Here is a 27,775-nt window from a genome sequence, read left to right on the forward strand (position 1 = left end):
TGATCTGTTGTACGTGCTTTGATCACTGATCAGCATAGTTCACCCCCATAGGCCAGGCATTACATAGCAGCTTGCTCGCTGGGTTAGTGCCTCCAGCAGACGATTGCTGCAATGCTATAGCAGTTTCTCCGTCAGCAACTCAGCACCACTAGGGTCATATCTGGCCAAACATAAAAGTCACAAAATGTCTTGAACACAAACAAAATCCTTCTGCCTTTTCTGGGGCTATTCCTTATCCTGAAGCCTCCCTGATGGGCTCAACAACACTTCTGAGGGGTTTATATGCCCCCATCCTTGGACTAGTAGGGGAATTCCATCCCATCCTCTTCTAGGGGTTCTATCCCAGGGGCCTACACTGAACAATTAGGTCTGCTCCAGTCCCTTTGCTGCAGTTTTCCCAGGGTTACTTCTTACCCAGCCTTCTAAGTTCTCCTCTGAATCTCTCCATCTCTGCCCTACTTTTCTCGGGGTCTCTGCCTGCCTGGAGCTTTCTGTCTGGCTCTTACTCCAGCTTCTTCCTCTGCTGGACTTTATCATCACTTAAATTTAGCTCTCCCCCTTTACTGCCAAATCCTTCTGCACTTTATGGGGAATTGCCTGATTCCCTCCAGGTGGGGTTTATTCCATAATCAGATTAGCTCAGCCCCAGGTCCTCCAGCCCATAGGGCAAACCATCCTGTTAGATGGTGTAACTAGGCTTTTTGCCTTGCACAATATTGAGGGTTCAACTCTTTTTATTGATAAGACATCAGATAAGTCAGCTCACCCAGTTTATTAAAGATTGGTAAAATATGAACGTCTCTCTTCTCAGTTACCTATCTGGAGAACAGGCTTGCAACAATTACATCTTCCCTCTGTTCCAAATTATTAGATCAATTTATCTCATATTTATACTCCCCTTGTTTAGAGCAACTAGAAGATTCCACAAATTCCACTATATTATTGCACATTTTACTCCCCTTTTCTTATCTAGTTTCATACATATTTTACAGGGTACGAAGACATCTGTCCCAACTATCCCTGGTACAAGTTGTACCTAGCACACTATTTGTATTTGGCAAGTCTTAACAGACCACACATCTGGTTTCTTACAGAAGAACATAGGTTACCACAATTTAACTTCTAGTAGTTCCACAATGCAGGCTAAATATAAACCAGTCTGGGAATATATTGTATTAGCTAACAGCACTTTTGAGATGCAGTTTCTTATAATCTCTGAGACTCTCTTTCCTCTGCATCTGGGCTAGAAGGTGACAAGAAAGGCAGTGAAGTGGACCCAAAACAAAAATAATGAAGAACAGGAAGCTGACATTGTTTATTTTTCTGTGGCACCCTGTAATGTGAAAGGTGCTACATATGGGACACAGAAAGACACAAACTCTGTCCCAAGGACTTTACAACCTAAATATCAGTAAGTGTGCCAATCTGTACTGAGAGGATTGGGCAGGGAAGGTAGAGTGTTAAAGCAATATGATTCCTCAGTTTAAGCATGTGCACATCTTGGTAGTTCTGAGTTTTTGTTTTAGATAAAAAATAAGGAAGATATAAGATAACAAATATAGACTTAGAGACTGTGTGCATACTAGAAGAAGAGTATTTTGTATAGTTTTAATAGATCTGTTCTAACCATGGGAAAAATACTAGAAGAAGAAGCAGCAATAGTAAATAATAAGTGATGAAGGTTATGATCTATTAGGCCCAGTGGAATTTAGTAACATAATTCTTGCAGTCAGAATATCAATAGAGAGGGCTCAAATCTACACAGAAGAGATGTTCAAAAGTTACAGTGCTGAAGAGCTAACATTTCACTTAGGCCTAACACACGATATCTGGTTCTCTAAACAGGAGAATGCAAGAAATAAGAATCAGTTAATGTGGACTGAGGAACTAACCAAAGATGTAAAGATAAAGAAAAATCTCTTCTAAAAATAGGAAAGAGAAGAGCTAATCAAACAGGAATATTTAGAGTCAGCTAAGGCTTACAAGGGAAAAATAAAAAGACAGCAAAATTAGCTAATGCTTGCCAACCTGTTAAGGGAAATAAGAAGGGCTTTTGCAAACAGAGCAAGGGGAAAGAAATATGAGACAGTATGTTCACTAATAAATTAAGAGGGGGATGAAACTGATGAGTCACAAATGTAGTTAATATTTGTTTGTTTGTTTTTAATTGCTCTTCCACACAAAAAAAACATGGAAAAGAAATCTGAGCATTTAATATGGAAAAAGCCCCTATACAATAATTCTTGCTAAAAAATCACATAAGACAATACGGTAAACATGTAGTATAACCTCAGAGTTATAAACACCAGAGTTACGAACTGACCAGTCAACCACACACCTCGTTTGGAACCAGAAGTACACAATCAGGCAGCAGCAGAGACTAAAAAAAAACAACCAAACAGCAAATACAGTTCTATGTTAAAAATAAACTACTAAAAAAAAAGGGAAAGCAGCATTTTTCTTCTGCATAGTAAAGTTTCAAACCTGTATTAAGGCAATGTTCAGCTGTAGATGTTTGAAAGAACAAGTATAACAATAACTTTTTGTTCAGTTACAAATGTTTCAGAGTTACGAACAAACTCGATTCCCAAGGTGTTCATAACTCTGAGGTTCTACTATACAAATAATCACAAATTAGCCAGTCTGAATGACACATATTCTAGGATAGTAAAGGAATTATCTAATAAATTTACTGATCTAGTGAAAAACTATTTATTTTCAAAATATCAGCCTGGGAGCTTAAGGAAAAACTAGAGGCTTACATCTATTCCTAGTTAAATAACTGAAAAAATACTAGAGAACCACCACCAAGATATACTAAAACCTGGATTGCAATACCTTCACTCATGTTGGTGGGCACTTATTCACTTAAGTAGTCCCACTGATGTCAATGAAACTACTTACATGAATATGTGCTTACCAACATGAGTTAAGGTTATAAAATCTAGTCCAAAAACATCTAGATGGTAATGCAACCATTAGCAATACACATAGAATTCTAGGGTCACTGTACCTGGAGTATTCTACTGAGTTAAAAGTATCACTTTAACAGATACATATTGGAAATACTGGAGCAAGCTCAAGGAACAACAATAAATATAATTAGGGTTAGAGGGATTGACGTATGAAGGAAACCTGAAATAGCTTAATACACCCAGCTCAGCAAAGATGTTAGTAAGTGTTGGGGATATAAACAGCTTAGACAGAGGACATGGAAGTGGGCCAGGCATGGCTCTAGCTTTTCTGCTGCCCCAAGGACGGCAGTCAGGCAGCCTTCAGTGGTTTGCCTGTAGGAGATCTGCCAGTCCCAGGGCTTCTGCTGAATTGCCACCGAATCCGCAGGACCGGTAGACCTCCTGCAGTCAAGCCGCCGAAGCCCTCACAGGGACCGGCTGGGCACACCCTTCCCAAGGCGTGCCGCCCTAGGCATGAATTTGGAGCGCTGGTGTCTGGAGCTGCCACTGAAGTGGGCGTAACTAGGAGTAACAGAGTGGAACTAAAAATGGAGAAATCTGGAATGAGTATCAGGAAATGCTTCCTAATAGTGGGATGGAACATCTTGTGGACTATTCCACTTTCTTCATGGCTGGGAACATTTAAAAGTAGACTGGACAAAACAGTAGACAATATAGGAAACAATCCTGCTTTGGCCAGGAGATGGACTGGTTAACCTAAGAGGTCATTTCTATTTCTAACTTTATAGCCAAGAAATATAAGTGATTGGTATGTAATTTAAAGAGTAGATACAGTTGTTCCTGCTCCTTTCTATTGGATCCTGCATAATACATGCTCTACTTTCTGTACTTGAACAACAATTAAGTCAAACATTTTAGGCATCAGGACTTTAATTCACAATCTGGCAGGCAATAGAACCCAAAGTTCCAACGCAAGTAAATTGGCTAATCTCAACATTGCTATTTATGAATGAGACAGTGGGAGATGATGCTACAGCACCTACGGAACATAGACTCATAGACTCATAGACTCTAGGACTGGAAGGGACCTCGAGAGGTCATCGAGTCCAGTCCCCTGCCCTCATGGCAGGACCAAATACTGTCTAGACCATCCCTGATAGACATTTATCTAACCTACTCTTAAATATCTCCAGCGATGGAGATTCCACAACTTCCCTAGGCAATCTATTCCAGTGTTTAACTACCCTGACAGTTAGGAACTTTTTCCTAATGTCCAACCTAAATCTCCCTTGCTGCAGTTTAAGCCCATTGCTTCTTGTTCTATCATTGGAGGCTAAGGTGAACAAGTTTTCTCCCTCCTCCTGATGACACCCTTTTAGATACCTGAAAACTGCTATCATGTCCCCTCTCAGTCTTCTTTTTTCCAAACTAAACAAACCCAATTCCTTCAGCCTTCCTTCATAGGTCATGTTCTCAAGACCTTTAATCATTCTTGTTGCTCTTCTCTGGACCCTCTCCAATTTCTCCACATCTTTCTTGAAATGCGGTGCCCAGAACTGGACACAATACTCCAGTTGAGGCCTAACCAGTGCAGAGTAAAGCGGAAGAATGACTTCTCGTGTCTTGTTTACAACACACCTGTTAATGCATCCCAGAATCATGTTTGCTTTTTTTGCAACAGTATCACACTGTTGTCTCATATTAAGCTTGTGGTCCACTATGACCCCTAAATCTCTTTCTGCCATACTCCTTCCTAGACAGTCTCTTCCCATTCTGTATGTGTGAAACTGATTGTTCCTTCCTAAGTGGAGCACTTTGCATTTATCTTTATTGAACTTCATCCTGTTTACCTCAGACCATTTCTCCAACTTGTCCAGATCATTTTGAATTTTGACCCTGTCCTCCAAAGCAGTTGCAATCCCTCCCAGTTTGGTATCGTCCGCAAACTTAATAAGCGTACTTTCTATGCCAACATCTAAATCGTTGATGAAGATATTGAACAGAACCAGTCCCAAAACAGACCCCTGCGGAACCCCACTTGTTATACCTTTCCAGCAGGATTGGGAGCCATTAACAACTACTCTCTGAGTACGGTTATCCAGCCAGTTATGCACCCACCTTATAGTAGCCCCATCTAAATTGTACTTTCCTAGCTTATCTATAAGAATATCATGCGAGACCGTATCAAATGCCTTACTAAAGTCTAGGTATATCACATCCACCGCTTCTCCCTTATCCACAAGGCTCGTTATCCTATCAAAGAACGCTATCAGATTAGTTTGACACGATTTGTTCTTTACAAATCCATGCTGGCTATTCCCTATCACCTTACCACCTTCCAAGTGTTTGCAGATGATTTCTTTGATTACCTGCTCCATTATCTTCCCTGGCACAGAAGTTAAACTAACTGGTCTGTAGTTTCCTGGGTTGTTTTTATTTCCCTTTTTATAGATGGGCACTATATTTGCCCCCTTCCAGTCTTCTGGAATCTCCCCCGTCTCCCATGATTTCCCAAAGATAATAGCTAGAGGCTCAGATACCTCTTCCATTAACTCCTTGAGTATTCTAGGATGCATTTCATCAGGCCCTGGTGACTTGCAGGCATCTAACTTTTCTAAGTGATTTTTTACTTGCTCTTTCCTTATTTTCTCTTCTAAACCTACCCTCTTCCCGTAAGCATTCACTATACTAGACATTCCTTCAGACTTCTCAGTGAAGACCAAAACAAAGAAGTCATTAAGCATCTCTGCCATTTCCAAGTCTCCCGTTACTGTTACCCCTCCTCATTGAGCAGTGGGCCTACCCTGTCCTTAGTCTTCCTCTTGCTTCTAATGTATTGATAAATGCATGTTACCAGATACATGATAACATGCATGTTACCAGAGCCAGGTTGTGGACACTCAGCAGTGCAGCATGTAGGGGGAAACACTGTCAGGATATCAATCTCAAATCTATGATAACAAGTGCAACACTTCAGCTCTATTATTATTTTATAGATATGCAGCATCTAATACACATTCAAGTATCAGTATTTATTTCATTGTAAAATATGCTTTCCTCCCTTATTTCTTCTCTCCCTCCTTACTTGAAGGGAAATCTTGAATGAATAGGAAGGTGTTTATGTCCTTTCCAAAATATATTTTTCCTCTGTGGATACCACAGGTTAGAAGACGCAGCACTTGTAAGTAATGATTGGAGTAGAACTCTGCTAACACAAAGGAGCGGACTCAAGAGCCTTTTAATCAGCCTGTCTTGTTTCTAAACTACACTGCAAAGCCGTGACAAGCTTTGCATGGAACTCCAAACCATATTTAGTACTTATGGCTATTCATCTGAATGAAAATTTCCAAGTAATTATAGCTAATAAACATGTTATTTCTAAATCTCTGAGGTGATATTACAAGTATGATAGACCATATGGCTTCAATGTACTTATAAAGCATTGTGCTCCAGTGGGCCTTTTTATGTTGGTTGTACCCAGGAGGTGATACTATTCTGGAGGTGAATATTTCATTTACTAAAAATCTGTTAGTTTGGAGAAAGGAGGAGAGGAAGCATGGTCTCACAGTTCAGGTACATGACTGGGAATCAGGAAACCTGGGTTCTAGTTTCATTTCTACCACCAGATTTTTTGTGTGATCTTGGTATAGTCACAATTTGTTTCAGATTCCTCACATATAAAACTGGAGATGATCTAGTACCTACTTCTCAGGGATGTTGGGGTGAATAATGACTACTTGTAAAGTATATCATGATCTTGAGAGATGGAAAGTGTTAGAGGTATAAAGTAATTAAAGCTATCTGGCAGGAAATATTTCTTGTTCACAGGTCATTTATACTAATTCATTAATATTAGTGTTTGTTAATTATCAATGTTACAAAAAAAGTACAAATAGATTAACCCTATTATAATATTGCTATTTTGTTTCAAATATGGCCTGCTAGTAATTAATCTTAGACCTTGAGGTAATACAGTACTCTCCACTTCATTTATAGCAGATGCTGTTTGTACATTTATAGTCATTACTAAGGCTCTTGGGAGGGTAGTGAGAACTAGTGGGGAGTGTTAGCAACCATGGAAATGAGATAAGCGTTACAGACTTATGTTCCTCTGCAATAATTCACCAAAAGATTTCTCCATTATACTTAACAACCCCATACTCTAAAAGACAAGAAAGTCTATTTTCTCCTTGATGCACCTGTGACACTCATTAATGTTAACTGGGTTTATGCACACCCTTTGAAAGGAGAATAAACTACCAAAGTAATAATGTATCATGTCATGTGTTCAACTGTTAAGGGGATAGTAAAAATATGAATCAACTACTCTTTCCCTATTATAATAGTTTAACAGTCAACCATTCTTAAAATAATCAGACAAGGTAGAAACACAGATTCCTGTGTAGGGCCTAATTTGTAAAAGGATAAAAAGTCTCTTTTTTCAGGTGCAAGCATATATGTGCCTCTCACTACTTGACTGTGGATACAAATCAGGAAGTCTGAATTGCAAAGCAGATTTGTGCCTGTAATTATATTTGGCAGGTGTAAAATGCAGGTGCATATTTTGTCTGCATAAAATGAGCCCACAAAGGGATGCTAGGCCTCAGCCATTTGATAATTTACCCAATACCACAGCCTTCATAGTATGCACTGTTCCTTTCAAGTTATCTGGAAGTTTATTATATGGATTTGCTTACTCTACCAAATCAGTCTGGAATATATCCAGGATTATAGCACCTGACACATCCTCAACACAGGGTTGTCTGTCTTGGCTGATGTATGGGTTGTCAGTTTGAGCTTATAGTGAGACTCAGTGCCAGAAGACCACACACAATGCTAGAAAATTAATCCAAAAGCTTTAACCATCAAACTGTTACACACAAAATTCATCAAATCATTCACACCATTTTTTATTCTTCTCTGGGGACTGCTGGACAAACTGGTCCCACTACTGCCTTTGATGTTCATGCATAGCTCTCAATAAACTCAATAGGAACTGTCCATTTGCATCTGAGAGCAGAATTTGGCCCATCTCAGAGAAAATAAATTAACAGATAAAGCCAAATTTTCTTTTCTCTCCCAAAGCTATATCCAATATTCTTTACTCTTCACTCTAGTTAAGTGAAGAAAAGTGAGAAATTTACAGGGAACTATATCGTTGCATTAAGCACTCACAGGCCTGAATAGTGTGTAGTGAAAAAAACACACCACCTTAAAGGCACAATGTACCTCCACCTCAGAAGACAAAATCTCTCTCAGATCTCCTGAGTGCACAGTGGAAGCGTGCTCATGCACCATCCCTTGGCAGGATGCTCTCCTTTCCAAGTCAGGCAAGCTCTGAGTGCCAAGGCAGAGGGGATAGGGCTATGACTTTCCACCTCCTTCTGGTAATTTGTACCCCAGTGATATACAAAGGGAGCAGTTTTGAGCACCCCCAAAGCAGCCTTTGAGTCAGATCTTCAAAAATTACAGTTAGGCATAGATTTGCTGGTAAACTCGGGTCAGTTTGCACAGTATAAGTCTAAGTGGAACAAAGTGACCTTAGAGTGGGCAGAGAAAGCCAGTGAAGAATTCCTGTTGTGCAGGGGAACTTTCCACTCATGGAAAGCTGGTGAGACATCTCCTTTGCCAGCTATGCCAGCTGCCCCTCACACTTATATAAGGGCAGGGACGTAATGTTCTTGGGGCAGGAAGAACATGGAGGGGATAGTTTAATCAGCAGCTATAGTTTTAATACTCTATGTTAATACTATGCAGCTCTGAGTTCTTTACCAAGTATTTTTAAATGCTTCCTTTCACCACCCTGTGTCTGTTTCCTATCAGTTATGTGTTAATCATAAATTGTTTTGTGCATATACTTCTAATCTGTTCATAGAGCAGTTCCAGTGTACCTGCACTGTATCTTCATCAGCAATTGCCACCATAACAATAAAATCAGCACACATCAATAGACTCTTCCTAGTTATTTTGTCTTGACACTTTATACCCCAGAGAAAACATAGGTGTTTTCATAGGGTAACTGTTTAGCATTTTGAAATCCTATTGGTAGCAAGTCCTTATTGCTGCAACATGCAATAAGCCACAAAACACTATTATGCTAGTGAAACTTGGGACAACCTTGGCAGGGTCCCTTTAAATTAAACTCGCTGCAACACCTTTGTCATCTCCTTTAAGTCTGTTTGCTGAATCTCTCTGAAACTGTCATTTGTTTATCCGCCATTATGTTTGCTAATGTTTTCCTCATTCCTCCACACACCCCAACAGCAGACTTTTACCAGAAGCTTTATTAAGTGCTCTGCAGAGTCAATGTGTGTGGAGGAGAGAGAAGAAGCAATATAACTTTTGGCTGCCCCACAGCTAAATGGCTGTCATATTATTTAGTGTGCCAATTCTGCAGCAAAAGAACAGCCAAATATTCTCTGCATTTTTCTTCCTTCTAGGGAGAACTGTTCCCAAAATTACAGCTGCTGTTGGCAGATCAATACGAAAAAAGCCAGAATCCTGAACTATTGAGCAACATATTCCATCACTAACTTGTAGCATATTAAGCCACCAGGACAGCTACCATAATTTGTTTAAAAAAATAATAATTTAAATTAAATATGCAGTATAATGAATTGCTGCTTTTTAATAATTATTGGATTGTGTCAGAACTATTTTCTGCTAAATCCTTACTGTTCATTGTTCAAATAAAAATAGAAGCTTCCTTAGTTTTGTAAATTATTTTGAATAATTCTTATGAAATATATATTTGCATTGTTAATTTCCACAGCAGATTTAATAAGTGAAGTTACAAAATTCATTATTTCAATCAGCCTATCACTGTAAAAGCACTAAAAAGCACATTTGAAAAAGTTTCTACAGATCACAGTAACTAATATATTGCATTACTGATCCGTGGCACAATATGAAGTTATTTACAATAGCATTTAAAATATGTTCTTTGCTTTACATTTTTTGGCCCAGGAAGCAAGCCACAGTATTTGTAATGTCACATTCCATACATATCATTCTCTCAAGTAATACCTTTATGTGCTATAATTTTAAGACTAAAAATACATATATATAAAAACTTTGCATTAATCATTTAGGGTGTAATAATTTACCATATCCAAAGGTTTTATTTTAAGGCTTCTCCAATTTAATTCATTAAAAGATGTCAGTCTGTCAGTTTCACTTTCCCCGCTCTGTATTAATACTGTGTTAAGAGCATATGTAGTCAAAATATTAAATTCCTAGACACAAAATGATAACTTTTAAGTTGAGGCTATGAGACATCTGAATTGATTAACTCAAGTGACTGACAAGCCTGCTGATCTAAAGAAATTTGTTATCAAAGCTGGTAACTACCTTTACAGACAATGATAAATTTATTCCTGGACTACACTAAATGAAAAGGAGGAATGTTCCTTTGCAACTGCTACCAATGTGCTGTTCAGACTTCTTCCTGATCATTCACTGTTCACACATCACAGGGTGTTCTTCATATTCACCCTTCCACTTCTCTGCTGCACAGCCAGCAATTAGTGGAGAATAAATTTAGAAGCAAACGAAACTAATCTAACATGATATTAAAAAACCACAGATCATTTAATTTTCTTTTACCACTGAAAGGCAGTTTTACTAAGAAGGATGGAAGGTAAACCTGCAAATTATGAACTGCCTAACATTAAGACTTTGAAAAATAGAGATGGACAGTTATAAGATTGGAAAATGAACATCTTTACCCATTTTTCAATTTTATGACAAATCCTATACTGTATAATGGACATGGTCTAACAAAATATTTTATCCAAATAATCTCCTTATTTAGGGAATATTATTTAATTTCAGGCTGATGAATTACAAGTTATAATTACTGTGAATGTTTCAATGACCAGCTTAACTAGTGTTGATAGATTTTTCAGTATCTAGTACTCTGATTGGAACCTTAGCAAATAAAAGCCAAGAATCAGCTAGGTATGCGTAGAACACAACCTTTCTCACCCTTAGAAGTAGTCCCTCCACATCTGGTGGAGGCACACAGATGAATCATTATAGAGACACTTGTACTTCGGCTATCTTTGCTGTACTGGTTCTGTGAATAAAAGACAGGTCTCCAGGGCTGTCAGTCTGGTACTTGTCATGACCACCAGATCACTTAGAAACAAGCAAACAAAAAAAAGATAATTAGTTTAAAAAAATAATTCTTCATAAGAGATCTGACTATTTAGGAATTTTGACTGCAGTTATTAAACTACAGAAGATCTAATTTAGCTACGAGAGCAATAATATCCTGATCTAGCCAAATATTCATCCACAGTAGATTTGATTATCCATTGTGTTGCACACCACAGAGCCAACTGTACCTGTGTAAAATTACTTTTAAACCTTACCATCAGCAAAAGGCACCCTTCTATATGTCTGAAGAGATTCTCCTCTTGTGCACAAAAGGTTTAAGTTGCAGTTTCACAAAATGGCTCTGTGAGTTCAGGTGTAAGCTCTCTAAATGACATGACTGATCCAAAAAGGATTATTGTTAGCAAAAATTACACTGCACCAGCTAGTGCCTAAATAAAGTTGGTATAAGTGGTCTGCTAAACTGCAACAGCCAGGAGGCTAAACCTAAATGCCAAGCTGCCCACTGGCACTCAGCTTAGTAACTGAATCTAATAATGCCATGCTTCATGACTGTCCCTCTGCTGATGTCCTATAGCGAGACACGTCTCCTTTATGCTGCCTTCTTTTTGATGCCTTTTAAAGTTAGACCATGGAAATTGCAATCTGTTTGCCTTTGTGTAACCTCACAGAACATATCTGCATGGGAATATACTTGTGCTAGGGTGACCAGATGTCCCAATTTTACAGGGACCATCCAGATTTTTGGGTCTTTTTCTTATATAAGCTCCCATTACCCCCCCACCCCCATCTCTATTTTTTCACATTTGCTGTCTGGTCACCTTAACTTGTGCAAACAGGAGATATAGGATAAAAAACAGCAGAGCACCTGAAAAGCTTATAGGTTTGTAAAGTGGAGACACTGTATGAAGCCAGTGGTTGTGACGTGAGCACCGGGGTCACTTTGTAGGCAATTATGTGGGAATTCCACTGGTGTGGGCTTTGGGAATTTTACAGTGACTATGGCACAGAAGTCAGAAGTTTTTTTCAGAGAGGCATTTTCTTTTATAGATTTAGACCCTGATAGTGTATTGAACTTTGCTCAATCAGCTCTCTGCCCCAGGAAGTGCACTAAAATCAATGGTCCTCCATTTGGATATAGGACCTAACTGCAGAATTGAGGCCTTGCTAAGCATTTGTCTTAAGCATGCCTTTTTGACTATTTTCACATATAGCCAACTGGGAGCTTTTTTACCCTTGTTGTACTCTTCAAATTCCCCAAGCACTAGTGACAGGATAATCATTTCAGGGATAATTATGCATCTGTGTGTCACCACTGGGGCAGAGACAAGGGAACAGACTAATGTGAGTGCGGCTACAAGGAATCTTTGATTCTTATTACCACCCATAGGAGCTCCTCTCTGTATTTGCGCACTGCTGGTGTAAAAACTACTGAAGAATCAGTGACACCAGAATTAACTCTGGAATTGCAGATGCAGTGCTCACTTTCCACATATAACTCCTAAGAAATTCCATTAAGTCTGGGTACTAGAATGTTTGCCATTGACCATCTATACCTAGGTAAAATAATGAGATAAGGGTATAGATGAAAGCTTAACTAGACCTTTCTGTTCTTTTACTTAGTAAAGTTTAAATTTAAAGATCTAAATTTCCAAACATAGGCAGCTATGATGCAGATTCAAAAATATGCAAAATTGCACATGCAAATGAGTGTCAGAATGCTTTGTATGCACATCCATTGCGGACATAACCCAGCCACATCACCGATTAAAAATGACCCTAAATGTTGCTTTACGATATATATTGTGGTTCCTTTCATTACTCCAACTTCTTGTTTGTAAAACTTACAAACAAGCAAGCATCATCAGCTCAAAATGTTATATCTCCCCAAACCTGTGGGATTTTGTAGTTTTTGTATAAAATAAATACTTTTTGAGGTCTTCAGGGCCTGTGGTATAAATTCTTCCAGTTTGTACAAGTTTGCCATTATTTTCAGTTGATGGCAAAGTTATGTTTAGGAAAATGCATGACAGCTGACATAAACCATAGTGGGTATTTCCATGGTCTATTGTGTAAATACATAAAGTATTTTGATAATTTCAGAACTACATATTATTCAACACATATCCAAAGAAGTCATTACACTCTGACACGCAAATAGATATATGTCTGCTTATTTAGAATTGAACTCTTTAGACACCTATGGACAATCTTACAATCCTTAAGTGGATCTTAGACATGCCATCTCCCCCAAATATAACTATCCATGATTTGGAAGGCCTTTTTCATGATAAATTGCCTGTACATCCAAAAAATAGTGATATATAAATGGGTTGGAGAGAATAAGAAATCTTTGTCAGTCCCCCATAGTGAACCTAAACATTTTTCAGGATTGGATCAGTTGTGTAACTCAGGTCCCTTATCAGTTCTTTAACTGCTTTAAACTAAACAGCAATTGGCCCAAACCCATTGTATGCCAGAGAGAACCTAACTAAAGAAGAGGCTCAAGACCCACAATTCCCTACAAGAAGAGATGCTCCAAGGAATGGGAAAGGAGAAGAATATGCCAAGCAGTCTCCCTTTGCCACGGGATTGTCTCTGTATGACCATCATTTTATTCAATACAAGGTTTGAACAAGGGATCTCCATGCCTACAACATGAGCTTCTAAAATCTGAGCTAAACGATATAAAAATGGAGGTTCATCTGAGAGATGAAGTTCTGTGAGTGTCTCTGATGATCAGAACGAGATTTCTGCGGCCAGGGGGAAACTGAAACTCATTGTTCACTATGTATTACACATTCCCCTCCAGTGGCTGGTTCACAAAGAATTTGGGTCTGCTACAGCTGTAAACACATTTTAACAAAATGTAAAAGAAGTAGTTGAAGTTGAAAAAAATTAAAAACATAAGTAACTCAATAGTACTAATTCAAGCCTCCAGCCTCTCAACTTTCACACATTCCTGGTCATCTCAGAATTTTTCTCAGCTGGATTGAGAAACAGCTTTAGGGAGGACAGGGATGCGTTTTTGTTGTTTTTGTTTGTTTGTTTTGTTTTTTGCAGCCAGTGACAGTGTTTTATTGACACAACATCAATTAAGTTACAACTCATCATATAACAGCCTGTCAGTGTTGGATGCATAGCAGTTGTCTGCTCTGCCATCATTAAACTGTTCTGGGGAAAACATATAAATGGTAACTAAAAGTTACCTGTAGTAGTAGCCCACATATGGATACATCCTTATGTCTCCCTCTTCTTTGCATTTGACTCAAATGTAAAAATCGACCACGCTCTCAGTGGTTAGTCAGAATTTTCACAAATGAGAAACTATGATACTCTTATTTTTTTGCAAAGCCAATTCCAAAATCTATACTACAAATAAGAGAACTTTCTTATACAATGCTATACAATTAATACACATACTATTAATGATAAATCATTCTGATTTTTATAGACTGCTCGTGTGTGTGTGTGTACACAGCCAGTGATTGTCATTAAAAAAGTCAGCATTTACCAGTGGTCAGCACTTAGTACAACCAGGGATACTACATTTATTTCTTACACTTTCCAAAGTCCACTGAGATAAGTTAACAGACTTCCATGGACTTTAACATGCTTTGGATCAGGCCCTTAGAATAGTAAATATTGATTATTCAATTGCAACGACAGATATGGATAGGAAAATTCTCATACAATTGGAATGTTCCACCAACTTAGAGGAAAATTAAGAATATCAGAAGTACAATCTGAAATAAATGTGGATTTGAGAAAGCTTAGCAAAATAAGACAGCTTCAGAAATCTGCTGAATTCGGCATATAGCTAATTTTGAATGTCATCAAGGAGTTACATATTCTTCATCATATTTGCCATCTTCAAGTTAGTTTGATAAACATTAGTTTTGAATGATATCTTAAAGATATCATATCTCACCGACCTCGAGAGATCGCAACTGATATTTGCATAAGAAAAATCAAGGGCCTGATTCTCTTCTCATTTATAGCATATGGTTCTAATCTTGCAGTAATTTACACGCCTGCTTAAATTAACCAGGTCAACAGTCTCATTGAGTTCAACAGGATTATGTGTTTAAAGTTAAGTTTTTGCAATATTTAGGCCTAAATTAGGAATAACTACCAAAGTCAGTAGAATTACACTGGTACAAAGGTGCCACAAGTGACAATCAAGCCCTAGGTATTTCAGACTTTATGCACTTGTTGCATAGTCTGACATATACGTAAATGCAGATTTTAAAATTTTGTAAAAGTTAAGCATTTAATAGCAAAAGTAATTGGCATGGTTAAAAAACTTTTTTTCATTGATAAATTTGGAGGTGAGCAAATGAAATAGCCTTAGTTTAGAAAAGTCCCAAGATTAAATAAGCAGTGAAATGCCCTTTAAAATCACAGTATGAGACTTGTATCAGAGGGTAGCCGTGTTAGTCTGGATCTGTCAAAGCAGCAAAGAATCCTGTGGCACCTTATAGACTAACAGACGTTTTGGAGCATGAGCTTTCGTGGGTGAATACCCACTTCCTCAGATGCATGCATCTGAGGAAGTGGGTATTCACCCACGAAAGCTCATGCTCCAAAACGTCTGTTAGTCTATAAGGTGCCACAGGATTCTTTGCGAGTATGAGACTTGCGATCCCTACAAGTTGCTTCAGAAATGTATTGGTTTCACAGTAAAACAGCCTCCTGTGCAGCCAAAATACTATAACCCTCCTGTGGATTAGAAGAGTTTCAGAATGCCCTTTTTAAAAAAAAAATTATGAACATCACTAAAATGTATTACACATAACTAAAATTCCTATCAAAGATTTTAGGCAGCTTTCTAAAAATAGACAAGAACAGATTTTAGATCTTAACTATTATTTTCATTTTATAAAAACATTATGTTTCTTTAACGACTGACTGGTTTCCTACAATTATTATACATGTAAGTGTGATTAGGTATTAGAGCTGAACTGAGTAGGATAATTATATTTTTGCATCATTTTAATACTTTATTGAATTAGCACATTCACACGAACTGTCATATAGATGAGATTTGATTTTTTTGAAATCCAGATTACCTAAGCATATTGAAATATTAAATGGTATTAAGAAGTCCAGATGATGTAAGCAATAGATTAGAAACAACAGAAGAATACAGGTTTAAATATCCAACTTGACGTTGTCAATTTGAAAGTATATCAAATTCTGTAAAATTCTGGTTAAGTCATTATAAAATCCACTCATGCTACAGATCAAAGACCCAATTCTTCAGATGTGCACTAAAGATGTAGTATTTACTATCGTGAAGTGTCCCATAGAAGACAATGGTAAGTATAACAAAGAGTATGGCCTGATTCAGCGAAGTACTTAAGTGAGTGGGTAATAAAGCATCCAAGTAGTCTAACTGAAGTCACTGGGACTTAAGCTTATGCTTAAGTACTTTGCTAGATTGAGGCTTTAGCTGGTCAGTATCCATGATTCTCCAACCTGAAGCACGTGTCTTATTTTGAAGACAATGGGGCTACTTACGGTAGTAAACACTAGATGCAGCAGTAAATGTTTGAAGGATTCAGCCTATAGGTAGTCAATTTTGCTCTAATAATTGAAATGGGTTATTAGAATAAATATCAAAATGTAGGATATGAAATGTAGATTATATTACATTTAGTTGTAGTAGATAATGACAGAGAAGACAAATTTTGTGAACTTTTTAATTATTCCATTTTATTTTCAACAACTGAATCTACACTGTATGGCAAGCAATCAGGATTTTTTTTCTTTAATAATTAACAAAAAATTATGACAAATTTAGTTACTTGTTTGTATTATACATACATTCAGAGGCTTGAAATACATTTCCAACAAATTTGTCACTTACATGGCTATTTGTTGAACTATGCTAACTCCATTACTCTACTACAGGAAAGTGATTTTAAAAATTACTTTTTAAATGTACGGGACTGAAAATATTTGTAATAAAATTGATCATAAAATAGGTTTTCATGTCCACCACAACATATTTACTTTAGTTGAGCTATGAACAGCAATATTCTAAAAATGTAGAAGAGACAAAGACAACAAACAGCCGGAGCAACAGATGGCATTTTCAGAATGCACTAGTATATCATTATTTTCAACCCCATGGAGTTTTTATAAAAACATCAATAGACCCTGGGAATTGGAGACTTACAATTTAGTTTATTTATTTTTTTAAATTCAGAACAGACTTGTTCAGTAAACAGACAGACATTTAAAGATGTGCAAGATACTTACTGGTATGAGAGAGCAAAATAATCACAGAAGCTAAGCTGTAGTCAACACTTAAGCCAAAATTTTCATAAGTGAATGACTAAAAGTTGGGCATTCAAATACATATTAAAGTATTTAAATAAGTTGTCCATCCTTAATGAAAGCTGCATGTGTTACGTATCTTTGAAATCTGATCACTTATTTAGATGCCTAAGCCATGAAACTTTTGACTTTAGGACTCAATCCACTTCCTACTGACATCAATGAGCCAGATTCTCAAATGGTGTAAATTGGAGTAGCAATTTATACTAGCTGAAGATCTGGGCCAGTGACTTCTGCCACTGCCTTCACTGGAATTAGGAGCAGGCCCTTAAAGATGGTCATTAGAAACTTAGAAAATAATGCAAAATATCTCATAACAGTAAAAATAAAACAAAAGACTAATGAAGTCTTAGAATGGTGCTATAAATCATCTTAGCTTTACTGTAATGAACTGAGCTCAAATGATTTACGTCAGCTAAGGATCTAGCCCTCCAGTTGTAAATCAGCAGACCAACTACTTAGAGGGCCACTTTTAAAGGTCAGTTCTCCCACTTATCTAGTATGGAATTGCATGTGTAACTAGAATAAATCCCTTAAAATATTGTTTGCAATTCTGAAGGACATTTCTGAGAGAGCTTAACAAATCAACCTGTCCATAACTCCAAACAATTTATTTGTCCAGATAGGTATCCCTTCACACAACTTGTCAACCCTTGATGAGATTAAAAAGTTGCAAGAGAGCAGCTCCGGTTTGGGAATATGAATTGTGAAGATAGAGTAGTTAGATTTGACCTCTAGAACATGCAAAGAGGTTACTAAGTCAGCATTTGTGTGATTGTGTGAAAGTTTAGCAGATCCAAAAAGAAAGTGAACAGTTTGTAGCAAATTTTTTATTAGGTCCTAATCCAAATATCATTCAAGTCAATGAAAAGACTTTTACTGGACTTTCGTATGTTACAATTCAGACCCTATCCTGCAAACAATAATTACTGGCGAAAATGCCATCAAAATCACTGATGGTGGCAAGTGAATGCAGAATCAGCCTACAGCTATCTATTACTTAAAAAACAAAAAGATCATGAATTAAAATTGAAGAGAGGGCAGCAGAAAGTATCTTTGGATTTATTTAAAATAAATATTATTATATACATAATGAATGGTAATATATGGAACAGATGACCAAACAAAGGATGTCTGCTTTAGTTATCACTTTTATATAAAATTGTTGACATTAAAATGAGTTATATTAAAGTCAGACCTGTTGTTTAAAAAAGACGGGATTTAACTGTTAAAGTTGGATTGATATTCTGGAGCCATCTCGAGAGGGAGAAAAAAAGGCTAATATTTTTCTGTTTTCTATTTGTGTTTTAATATGAGCTTTCTTAACCCAGCTTCTCCTCTCCTTGAATGAAATCAAACTCTTGTAATCATTAATGATCTGGATGATGGGATGAACTACACCCTCAGCAAGTCCGCAGATGACATTAAGCTGGGGGGAGAGGTAGATACCCTGGAGGGTAGGGATAGGGTCCAGAGTGACCTAGACAAATTAGAGGATTGGGCCAAAAGAAATGTGAGGAGGTTCAGCAAAGACAAGTGCAAAGTCCTGCACTTAGAATGGAAAAATCCCATGCACTGCTACAGGCTGGTGACCAACTGGCTAAGCAGCAGTTCTGCAGAAAAGGACCTGGGGATTACAGCGGATGAGACGCTGCATATGAATCAACAGGGTGCCCTTGTTACCAAAAAAGCTAAAGGTATATTGGCATGCATTAGTAGGGGCATTGCCAGCAGATCGAGGGAAGTGATTATTCCCCTTTATTTGGCACCGGGAAGGCCACATCTGAAGTATCGAGTCCAGTTTTGGTCCTCCCACTATAGAAAGGATGTGGACAAATTTGAGATAGTCCAGCAGAGGGCAACAAAAATGATTGGGGGCTGGGGCACATGACTTATGAGGGGAGGCTGAGGGAACTGGGCTTATTTTGTCTGCAGAAGAGAAGAGTGAGGGGGGATTTGATGGCAGCCTTCAACTACCTGAAGGGGGAGTCCAAAGAGGACGGAGCTAGGCTGTTCTCAGTGGTGGCAGATGACAGAACAAGGAGCAATGATCTCGAGTTGCAGTGGGGGAGGTTTAGGTTGAATATTAGGAAAAAACTGTTTCACTGGGAGGGTGGTGAAGTACTGGAATGGGTTACTTAGGGAGATTGTGGAATCTCCATCCTTAGAGGTTTTTAAGGCCCGGTTTGACAAAGCCCTGTCTGGATGATTTAGTTGGAGATGGTCCTGCTTTGTGCAGGGGTTTGGACTAGATGGCCTCCTGAAGTCTCTTCCAACCCTAATATTCTATGATTCCATCATGCATTCAATGAAGTGGGTATTCACCCACGAAAGCTCATGCGCCAATACGTTAGTCTATAAGGTGCCATAGAATTCTTTGCTGCTTTTACAGATCCAGACTAACTCGGCTACCCCTCTCATACTATGATTAGGAGATTAGTCTATTTTAGTAATATAATTGTGATTTAACATTAGGACTTCATTCATGGATTAAAAAGAGGAAAAATGTGAATAAAATATTAAGCCCCTGTTTTAAAGAAATAATTTGGGTAATGAGTAAATATAGGAAGACAAATTAAAGAATATATTTTAAGATGCATCTGAAATGTTTTCCATGTACGAATGTGTTACGTTTCCATGTTTCGTAGAGCTGACTTTTCTCAAGTGGAATAGTCTACGAATCAAGTTCTTTAGGACAAAAGTTTTGGTTCTTTCAAAACATAAATGTGTTTTATAACAAGAAATTTTGGTGGCCCAAAACAAACATTTTTTCCTCGATTAATTACATTCACATGTATGGTTTTCTTCATTTTTAAGTTTGTCTCTTCAGACAGCTCTTGTGCCCCACAAACAGAAAAGAACAATCAATTAATTCTCCTCTTCCACCTCAAAATGAACTACTGTTTAAGTACTTTGAACAGGTTTATAATGTAATAGACAGTAGAATAAATATCAAAAAGAGATTCTACATAGTCCCAAAACAAATGCTTCAGATGGTAGGATGTATGGTGTAGAAGGATAAACTCTAACAAAAAGTCCAGAGACTTCCTCCCCAACTTTTTTCAATTTACTTGCTATATTTAGATTTTAGGATTTTAGAGGCTATGCTCCAAAGAATGACCCCTCTGACCCTTTAAGTGGTGGGGGAGAGGTAATTCAGAAGGATGGCCAGATGAAGGGAACTGTGCTTTATGACGTTGCAGGGGAGGAAGTGAAAGCTGCTGCAAAAGGATCAGTGTGGTCGCTGACTCACACCCCCTGGAAATGAGGGCAGGGGCAGCCCTGTGCCTTAACCCTCCCTTTGCATGGAGCAGGCTGAGGCGGCCCAGTTAGCAGCCACCAGATAAAATTGTGGTACGCCTTGGGGAAAACGATTTGGGAATGCTTAAAGGGGTGGAACTAATGCTCAGAGCAAGGAGGGACTTGAGGCTGATCCTTGAAATTTCCCCAGGAGTTAACATTGTATGGTCAGACATGCTTCCACGCAGGAGCTGGCAAGGAGCCATGAGCCTCCTGCCCCCTCCCCCAGGTGGACAAGGCAAGAAGGTATGTGAACAGGGAGGTGGCCAAAATTCCTTGGGACCCTAGGAGGGGCAGTAATTTCACATCCTGGCATAGTATATGGGGCACCAGAATTGTTTTGGGAGAATGGGGTTCACCTTTCAGACTTAGATGCTGTCATGTTTTTGACTGATATAAAAGGCAGCATTAGGTGGTGTCTGGGAACCTGACTGGATTTGGGGAGGAGGCAGCCAAGCTAATGGCTGGCGCCTTGCTGTGGCGGATTTCCAGCACCAGTACTCTATCGGAGAGGAATACCATGACCGGATAAATGGCTTGGAAAAGGTCTTAAAAAGAGGTGTTCGGTAAAGGAGCGAACAGAGGGCGATTAGGGACTCCTATGACTGGTAAGGCAGGGAACCAACCCCCACTATTATAGCCCACCTGAACCTTCCAATGAGGTCCCAGCAATGGATGTGCTGGAGGGCCCTGGATGGAAAAAGATGGGGAGCTGGTAAAAACACCGTGGATAATTATGGAATAAACATGGGGTTACCTGCACTGTACACTTTTATCTGCCAGGTAGTCCCAGACATCTAATAATAAAGTTGCAGCCTGATTAAACCCATGTCAAATGTCTTCTGTCCTTCTTTCAGTATAGCCAGACAATGAGTTTGAGTCCCTCTTCCACCAAACTTCTACCTTCAATTTATGTCAATGGCAAGTAGCACTGATTAAAACTAAATGAGGCTAAGATTCATCAAAACTAGATTGTTCCAAATATATTACTCAGGCACTCATAGGAGTATGAATATACAAAGATGCCTATGCATATATGTCATATACACATACTCATAAACATTACTATAGGTTTTATGTTAATATATTTGCATTTAAAAATCATCCTATTGGGTCTCTGTTGGTTATGTTCTTCATTTCACTATCCCTTCCTTCACATCCCCCACCTCACCTTTCCCTGTACATATTTTCTCGGGGCTTCTTTTTCTAGTTCATTTTTTATAATAGTTTCTGGTTTGATTAAATCCATTCTTCTTTCACTCCAACTTATCTTAGTTCCTTCTTACCATCCCCTTTCTCCATGTTCTGACTTTCCCTGCATCCCTTCTCAGTGTTTACTCCATCACACCCTCTTTCTTTCTTTCTTTCTTTCTTTCTCTTCCGCTTCCACATCATCCTCTCCTAAAATCTCAGTATGAGTGTCACAGTTCAAGGCAATTGCACCTGCATCTCCCAGCTCCTCAACCATCGCCCTCTTAGGCAGAGAGACTCTTTCTAATAACCAAGGTTTTTCCAGGCTATACAGCTCCTTGCCTACACTGTGAGTTCCCCAGAAAGTCAGACAGCTAAACAGGCCTGTCAGGGGCTATAAACAGCATATTTGCCCACAGTTAGAAGTTACCACGTAGCTCTACCTAACCAAGCACATTTATTCTTAAGGTGAAAGCTTTACAGAGAAAACATATTAAAAAAAATAAAAGAACACATGCTAATAAGCTTAACAGAGATCACCCTAACTCCAACAAAGACACTGGCAGTTGATCAATACTTCAAGCCTCACGAAGAGGTTTTCTGTGATTACAAGTTTACAATAGTTATTCACTCAGAACAAGCACACCCATAAGTCTGAGAGTCCTTCCTTTATACAGTTTGGTCTTTGATATTGAGACTCTGGGAACAAGTAATCAGCAGACAAAAGTCCTCTGCTCAGGACAAAGCTTCTTAAGTCTGAGTTCTTGCATAACCAGAGTGGGTACACTAGTATACACTTCCCCCTAGAGATTTCCTGGGAAACCCATCTATGTTTATTTGTCCCATAAGTTCATTCTTATCTGGCACAATTATTTCAAATAGTCCTCTGAAGAGCATAACACTTCCCAGGGTTTACGCTAGTCATGTCTTCCCTTATAGAAGTTGCATACAATACCACAATAACGCATAAACTTTGCATTTTTAATACAATCGACTCCATAGTTACTTAAACTTAATTCAGTACAATTTTAAAATTATATTGGGTAAACTGCCATATCTGTCAAAATGAGTTACTGATATCCTGCGGGCTGGGGAAAGGTTATACCTCAGAGGTGTGACAGTGGAAGCAACTGATTTTCTTCTCTTCCCCATTTGTGGGCACAGAAGGAACTTCTTCTTCCTCCATCTCACTGAGGAAAGTGGGAACTATACTTTCCCCCTTTCCCCACCAAAAGTCTCAAAGGGGCGTGTCTCTGCCTCTTCTCCACATCAGAGGAGACTTGGGAGGGTGAGGTTTTCCTCCCCTACTATCTAAGGGTAGAGTAACTCTTAGCCTCATCTCTCCTCCCCATCTAACCCTCGCAGGAAGCCCTGGAGGGCCCCTCTGCTTCTGCTCCCTAACCAGAAGCAGAGAGAAGCTCTGAGGCTCTCTCTGCCTTGCCTTTCTGTCCCACCAGAAGAGCAGAGAAAGCCCTGGGGAGATTTTCTGCTTGTGCTCCACACAAAGTGGACATCCAAAGGGTAGTCTCTCTGCCTTTCCCTTTCACTCAAGCGAGCAGGGGGGGACAGTCACTAGTGATCTCAGCTCTCTCGGCAGCCTTCTCACTCTGCCATGCAGTCCATCAGAGTACAGAAGGAAACAGATGAATCTGCAAGGGGTGAGGTAGAGCAGCAGGCAGGCAGGAAGACATTCTGCTCAGCAGTGACCCCTATTGGCCAGTGGAACAAATTACTCCAAAATAAAAACAGCTTCCAGCAGCTGTTCTGAGGCCCTTCCACTCTGTTCAGCAGGTGGGTTAAAATAAGTAAGTAATTTCCATCCCACTCAATCAGATTGTTTATTTCAATATCACAAAACTAGATAAAAAGCCATTCCCACTCATTCTGTTGTGTGTGTGCCTCCCTTTCCTGCTTTTTGGGAGATGTCTTTGATAACTTTAACAAATATAGTCTCCTGTTTCCTTGAAGAATATTATAATCAATCCCTTTAGGGCATAGGCAAAGTAATATATGCCAACTTTTTCACAGAAATGATTCAACACTATATAAACACTTGCTTTAGTGTTCTCCCCAACTCATAAGGAACTGTCACTTTGACAATCTGCTTTTGGTAGGGTTGCCAGTTTTGGTTGGATGTATTCCTAGAAGTTTCATTACATGACAAAATCTTTAATTAAAGATTAATCTTTAATTCTTGGAAACTCCAGGACAATCCTGGAGGGTTGGCAACCAGAGCTTTTGAGTTCGAGGTGTAAATTACAATGAACTGAATGACTTAGAGCAAAACAGAAAGGCTTATGCTTCAGCTCTGCTTACACTAGCCGTATCCTTTATATTTTAAAAATGGATTGTGTCCATCCCATCACATTTAAGGAGGGTAGGCAGGAATGGGAGGGGTGGCCATCAGACTACAATAGAAGACAGTGTATTCTTCTGAAAATTCCCAAGGCCATACTATAGAATTTGCCTTGAAACAAACATTTACATTAAACATTAAAACATGTTAATGAAGTCTGTTTATATTCAAAGTGATTGATTCTCTGTAAAATCATTTAATATTTGCTTTGCAAACAGAAACTGAGTAAAATGTACAGTATTGTTCAGAGCATGAGGCAGAGTTATTGCAGCTTTTCCTTATTATTTATAGTGCTCTAATTCCTTAATAATATAAATGAACTTTAAAAATCCTTCTTATATACACAAACAAGATTAGATCACAGCTAAATATTATTTTAATCTGAAATTACTCAGAGAAAATATTACTCTGGTATCTATACTTTATGTCATTTGTTTCATATGTTAAAGAATTTATTATGAAGAATATAGAATCTGAAATCAAGAATTTAATTTTCCTTTTAAAAAAACTAGGAACATTTTTACTGGATAATTATTTTACAGTTATATTCCAAGTTGAGTATGATAAAAGGGATAGTTTAGGTTTAAAGTTTTACATTAAATTCTTTAATAGCAATTCATTTAATAAATAGCATATTTGTTACTTAGTTCTCTTGTATGTGAGTATCTTGCCAAATATCTGTGTAACTATACATTTACTTTCAGAATGAACACAACTAAATGTTTGAAACCTTATGCAATTAACTTCATTTGAAATTACTAAATTAAACACATATGCTTTCTTTCCAACATTATTTTAGTTACTAATTACTTGAATTTAAGATAAACAGAATTGTTTATTTTATAAGTTATTTTACATTAAGTTACATAAGTTACATAAGCATTAAAAAGGAGGTTGTCGGATAGTCAAGAGAAGAGACTATAGTACAACCGTGGTTGTATAAATTATAGGTATTACTCTGTAAACACACAGTTCAAAAGTTGTAGCAGACTTTTTATCAATTAATCTTGCCTGACACATCTTTCCTCCCATAGCTCAATAGTCAGTTTAATATAGGCAATATATATGTATCAGATTTTCAATTTGTCAAACATTTCTATACTGGATTTTTGATTTTGCAGCCATAGCCACTAAATATGTGTATTGCCTGCAATCACAATAATTCTGCCATTATCTGTTTAATTTCAAGGAACAGGATACTCCCCTAATAAAGAAGACAGTAAAGTATATACCACTGAAATAACTCTTGCATCAATTTTCCAGCATTAGAAACCCTTCAGTTTGGGACAAACCAAAGACAGTTTCAGATACTCTTGTAGTAGTTACTATTTTTATGACTTGGCTCAAAAGCTTGTCTTAATCTCTTTATTGGGAGAAGCTGCAAGCTTGCCAACTTTAGCAAATGTTAATACAGGTCATGTGTTCCAGGGAAGTATAGAGTGAACAAGTGCTGTTGCATTTTAACAAAAGGAAATTTAGAATAAGGTGATGGAAGAGAGTAATAAACAATATTGTTAAAATCCTACTTTCCAGTTCTTGGTATCCTGCAGACATCTGCTTATACTTTGGTTCATTTTCCTTGAGCTGTTACATGAAGTAACTCACTCAACTGTAGTGTTCCTGCACTACCCATATTGTCATGGGCATTGTGGCACTTGTAAGCAGGGACTTCATCCTTCCAATCTCCACACACACTATAAGGCTTCATATTCACTCAGTCCAGAAACCAAAACACTGTGAGCACAAACATGTCAACAAAACTACTGGAACCCGAATAGATGCCGAACCAATACATGAAGTACTGCACATTTTATATAAATATAATCTTAATACACAGGCTATGAACTAAGACTCCTAAGCAGTTCCTGTTAAAACCCTTTAAGCCTGTCTGTACTACCAATGAGATTGATTCTGAAGTCATTCCCGAACAACTGACTCCCTGCTCAGGAAGTTCAGGCCTCAAACAAGTATTTCTTCCCGTCTCTTCCCTTACTTTCTAAAAACCAAAGACTTTCTAACTGGCACAGACATCTGGGATAGATGAAATCACCTATCATACTCGATTCCAGACTGGAGATCCACACCACTTTACTGAGCTGTGTGTGTTGGGAGCGTCACCAGGTAAGTTTCCAGCTTGTAAAAGACTCTGCAATCCTAGGTTAAAGGATTGAAAGTGACACCTCACCCCCCATGCAGCCTGCACGCTCCTTTCAGGTTGGGTATCAGGGATCCCTATTCACAGACCCCCAAATCGGAGAGAGCTGAAAGAACATGCAGGGAACTCTTTTGGGTGGCTAAAGTCCTGTCCACCGGGAGTCCGAGTGAATATGTAAAAGTAGTGGGAACTCCTAACCCAAGAAGGGAGTCTCAGTGGTCTAGAAACAGCCACCCGTGCCACTGGAGATGGGACCAGGTCCCCATTACCCCACAAGCACCAGCCACACGCTACCTAGAACTGTCCAGCACTACTGCGTGCTGCATCAATGGCAGCGCAGCGCCAGCAACCCGCACGTCGAGCCACTGCTGGGAAGCTGGGAGGGGGGGAAGGAGACATTACCAGAGTTTTGTTCCCGTTCTTGCTGAGGGGCCCTCGGAAAACTCCCTTGATGTTGCGAAAGTGCCCATTGCTGAGGTGCGTGGAGCTGATGACAATGTAGTAACACTCCATGGGGCAGCCTCCGCCGCAGCCGCGTCCATGCACCCCTGCGCCGGCAGCTCAGGCAGACCCAGGGCGGGCGGAGCGACGGTCCTGTGCTGAGGGGCCCGGAGGCAGCAGAGCCCCACTGGCATGTACACCACCTCCGGCTAATCTCGGCAGTTAACCCGGCCGCCCAACTCCTCCGCCTGGCAGAGCTCGGTCCCCCTCCCCTCGCGGCTGGGGAGACACACACAGGAATTGCAGGCTCCCGGCGGCACGGTCCAGAGTCTCCCGCGGTCTCAGGGCAGCGCTGGCTGGAGGAGGAGGCGGCGCAGCGGCGGCAGCATCTCAGTGGCTTTGCTGAAGGAGTCTGAGCTGCTGCCTCTCACAGGCATAGTGTTGTTATACCGCGCAGCGTTGCCGGTCCATTGCACTGAGCCAATGGCAGGGAGCCACTAGGCTGATCCCGGGAGCTGTCACAGGAGTACAGCTGTCACACGCCGCCTTCCCGCCACCCCCAGCACCCTCCCCTCCCCTCCCCTCCCCTCCCCCGGCCGCGGGCTATTGTCTCGGCCCCACTTCTCCAGCCGCAGCGGGAGGCGGGCAGGAGACCCAAGCGGCCGCAGCGCAGGTAAAGGAAAAGGAGCGAAGAAAACCAGGCGCGGGGGACGGGAAAGTGGAAGCAGAAGAGGCGGCTCCCGGCCCTGGCTGGCTGGGAACCCTTCGCATCAATTGCAGCAAATCCCTGGCCCAGGAGCAGCCCAGCCTGAGACAGCGGCTTCCTCCCCCCGGGAGTGTTCCCGGCCCCGCTACTCCCCGCCGGGCTCGGGCAGGGCTCTGACCTGGGGGACGCGGGGGGGGGGGTGCGCTTTCTAGTCCAGCCCCTGGTTAGTCCGGGATTTGTGGACTGGG

At 39.4% G+C, this 27,775-nt stretch overlaps 1 protein-coding gene across 1 annotated transcript in view; it reads right to left on the reverse strand.

Moving 5' to 3' along the window:
• Positions 1–27,296, reverse strand: part of ZNF804A (zinc finger protein 804A) — a 257,991-nt gene extending 230,695 nt beyond the window's left edge. Inside the window, exon 1 of the mRNA XM_030580832.1 lies at positions 26,783–27,296. Within this exon, the coding sequence (XP_030436692.1) occupies positions 26,783–26,893 (111 nt within the window). The 5' untranslated portion in view covers positions 26,894–27,296. The remainder of the gene's footprint in view (positions 1–26,782) is intronic.
• Positions 27,297–27,775: the final 479 nt, after the last annotated feature.

The sequence above is a fragment of the Gopherus evgoodei genome, chromosome 11 (genome assembly GCF_007399415.2).
Source record: "Gopherus evgoodei ecotype Sinaloan lineage chromosome 11, rGopEvg1_v1.p, whole genome shotgun sequence".
NCBI lineage: Eukaryota > Metazoa > Chordata > Testudines > Testudinidae > Gopherus > Gopherus evgoodei.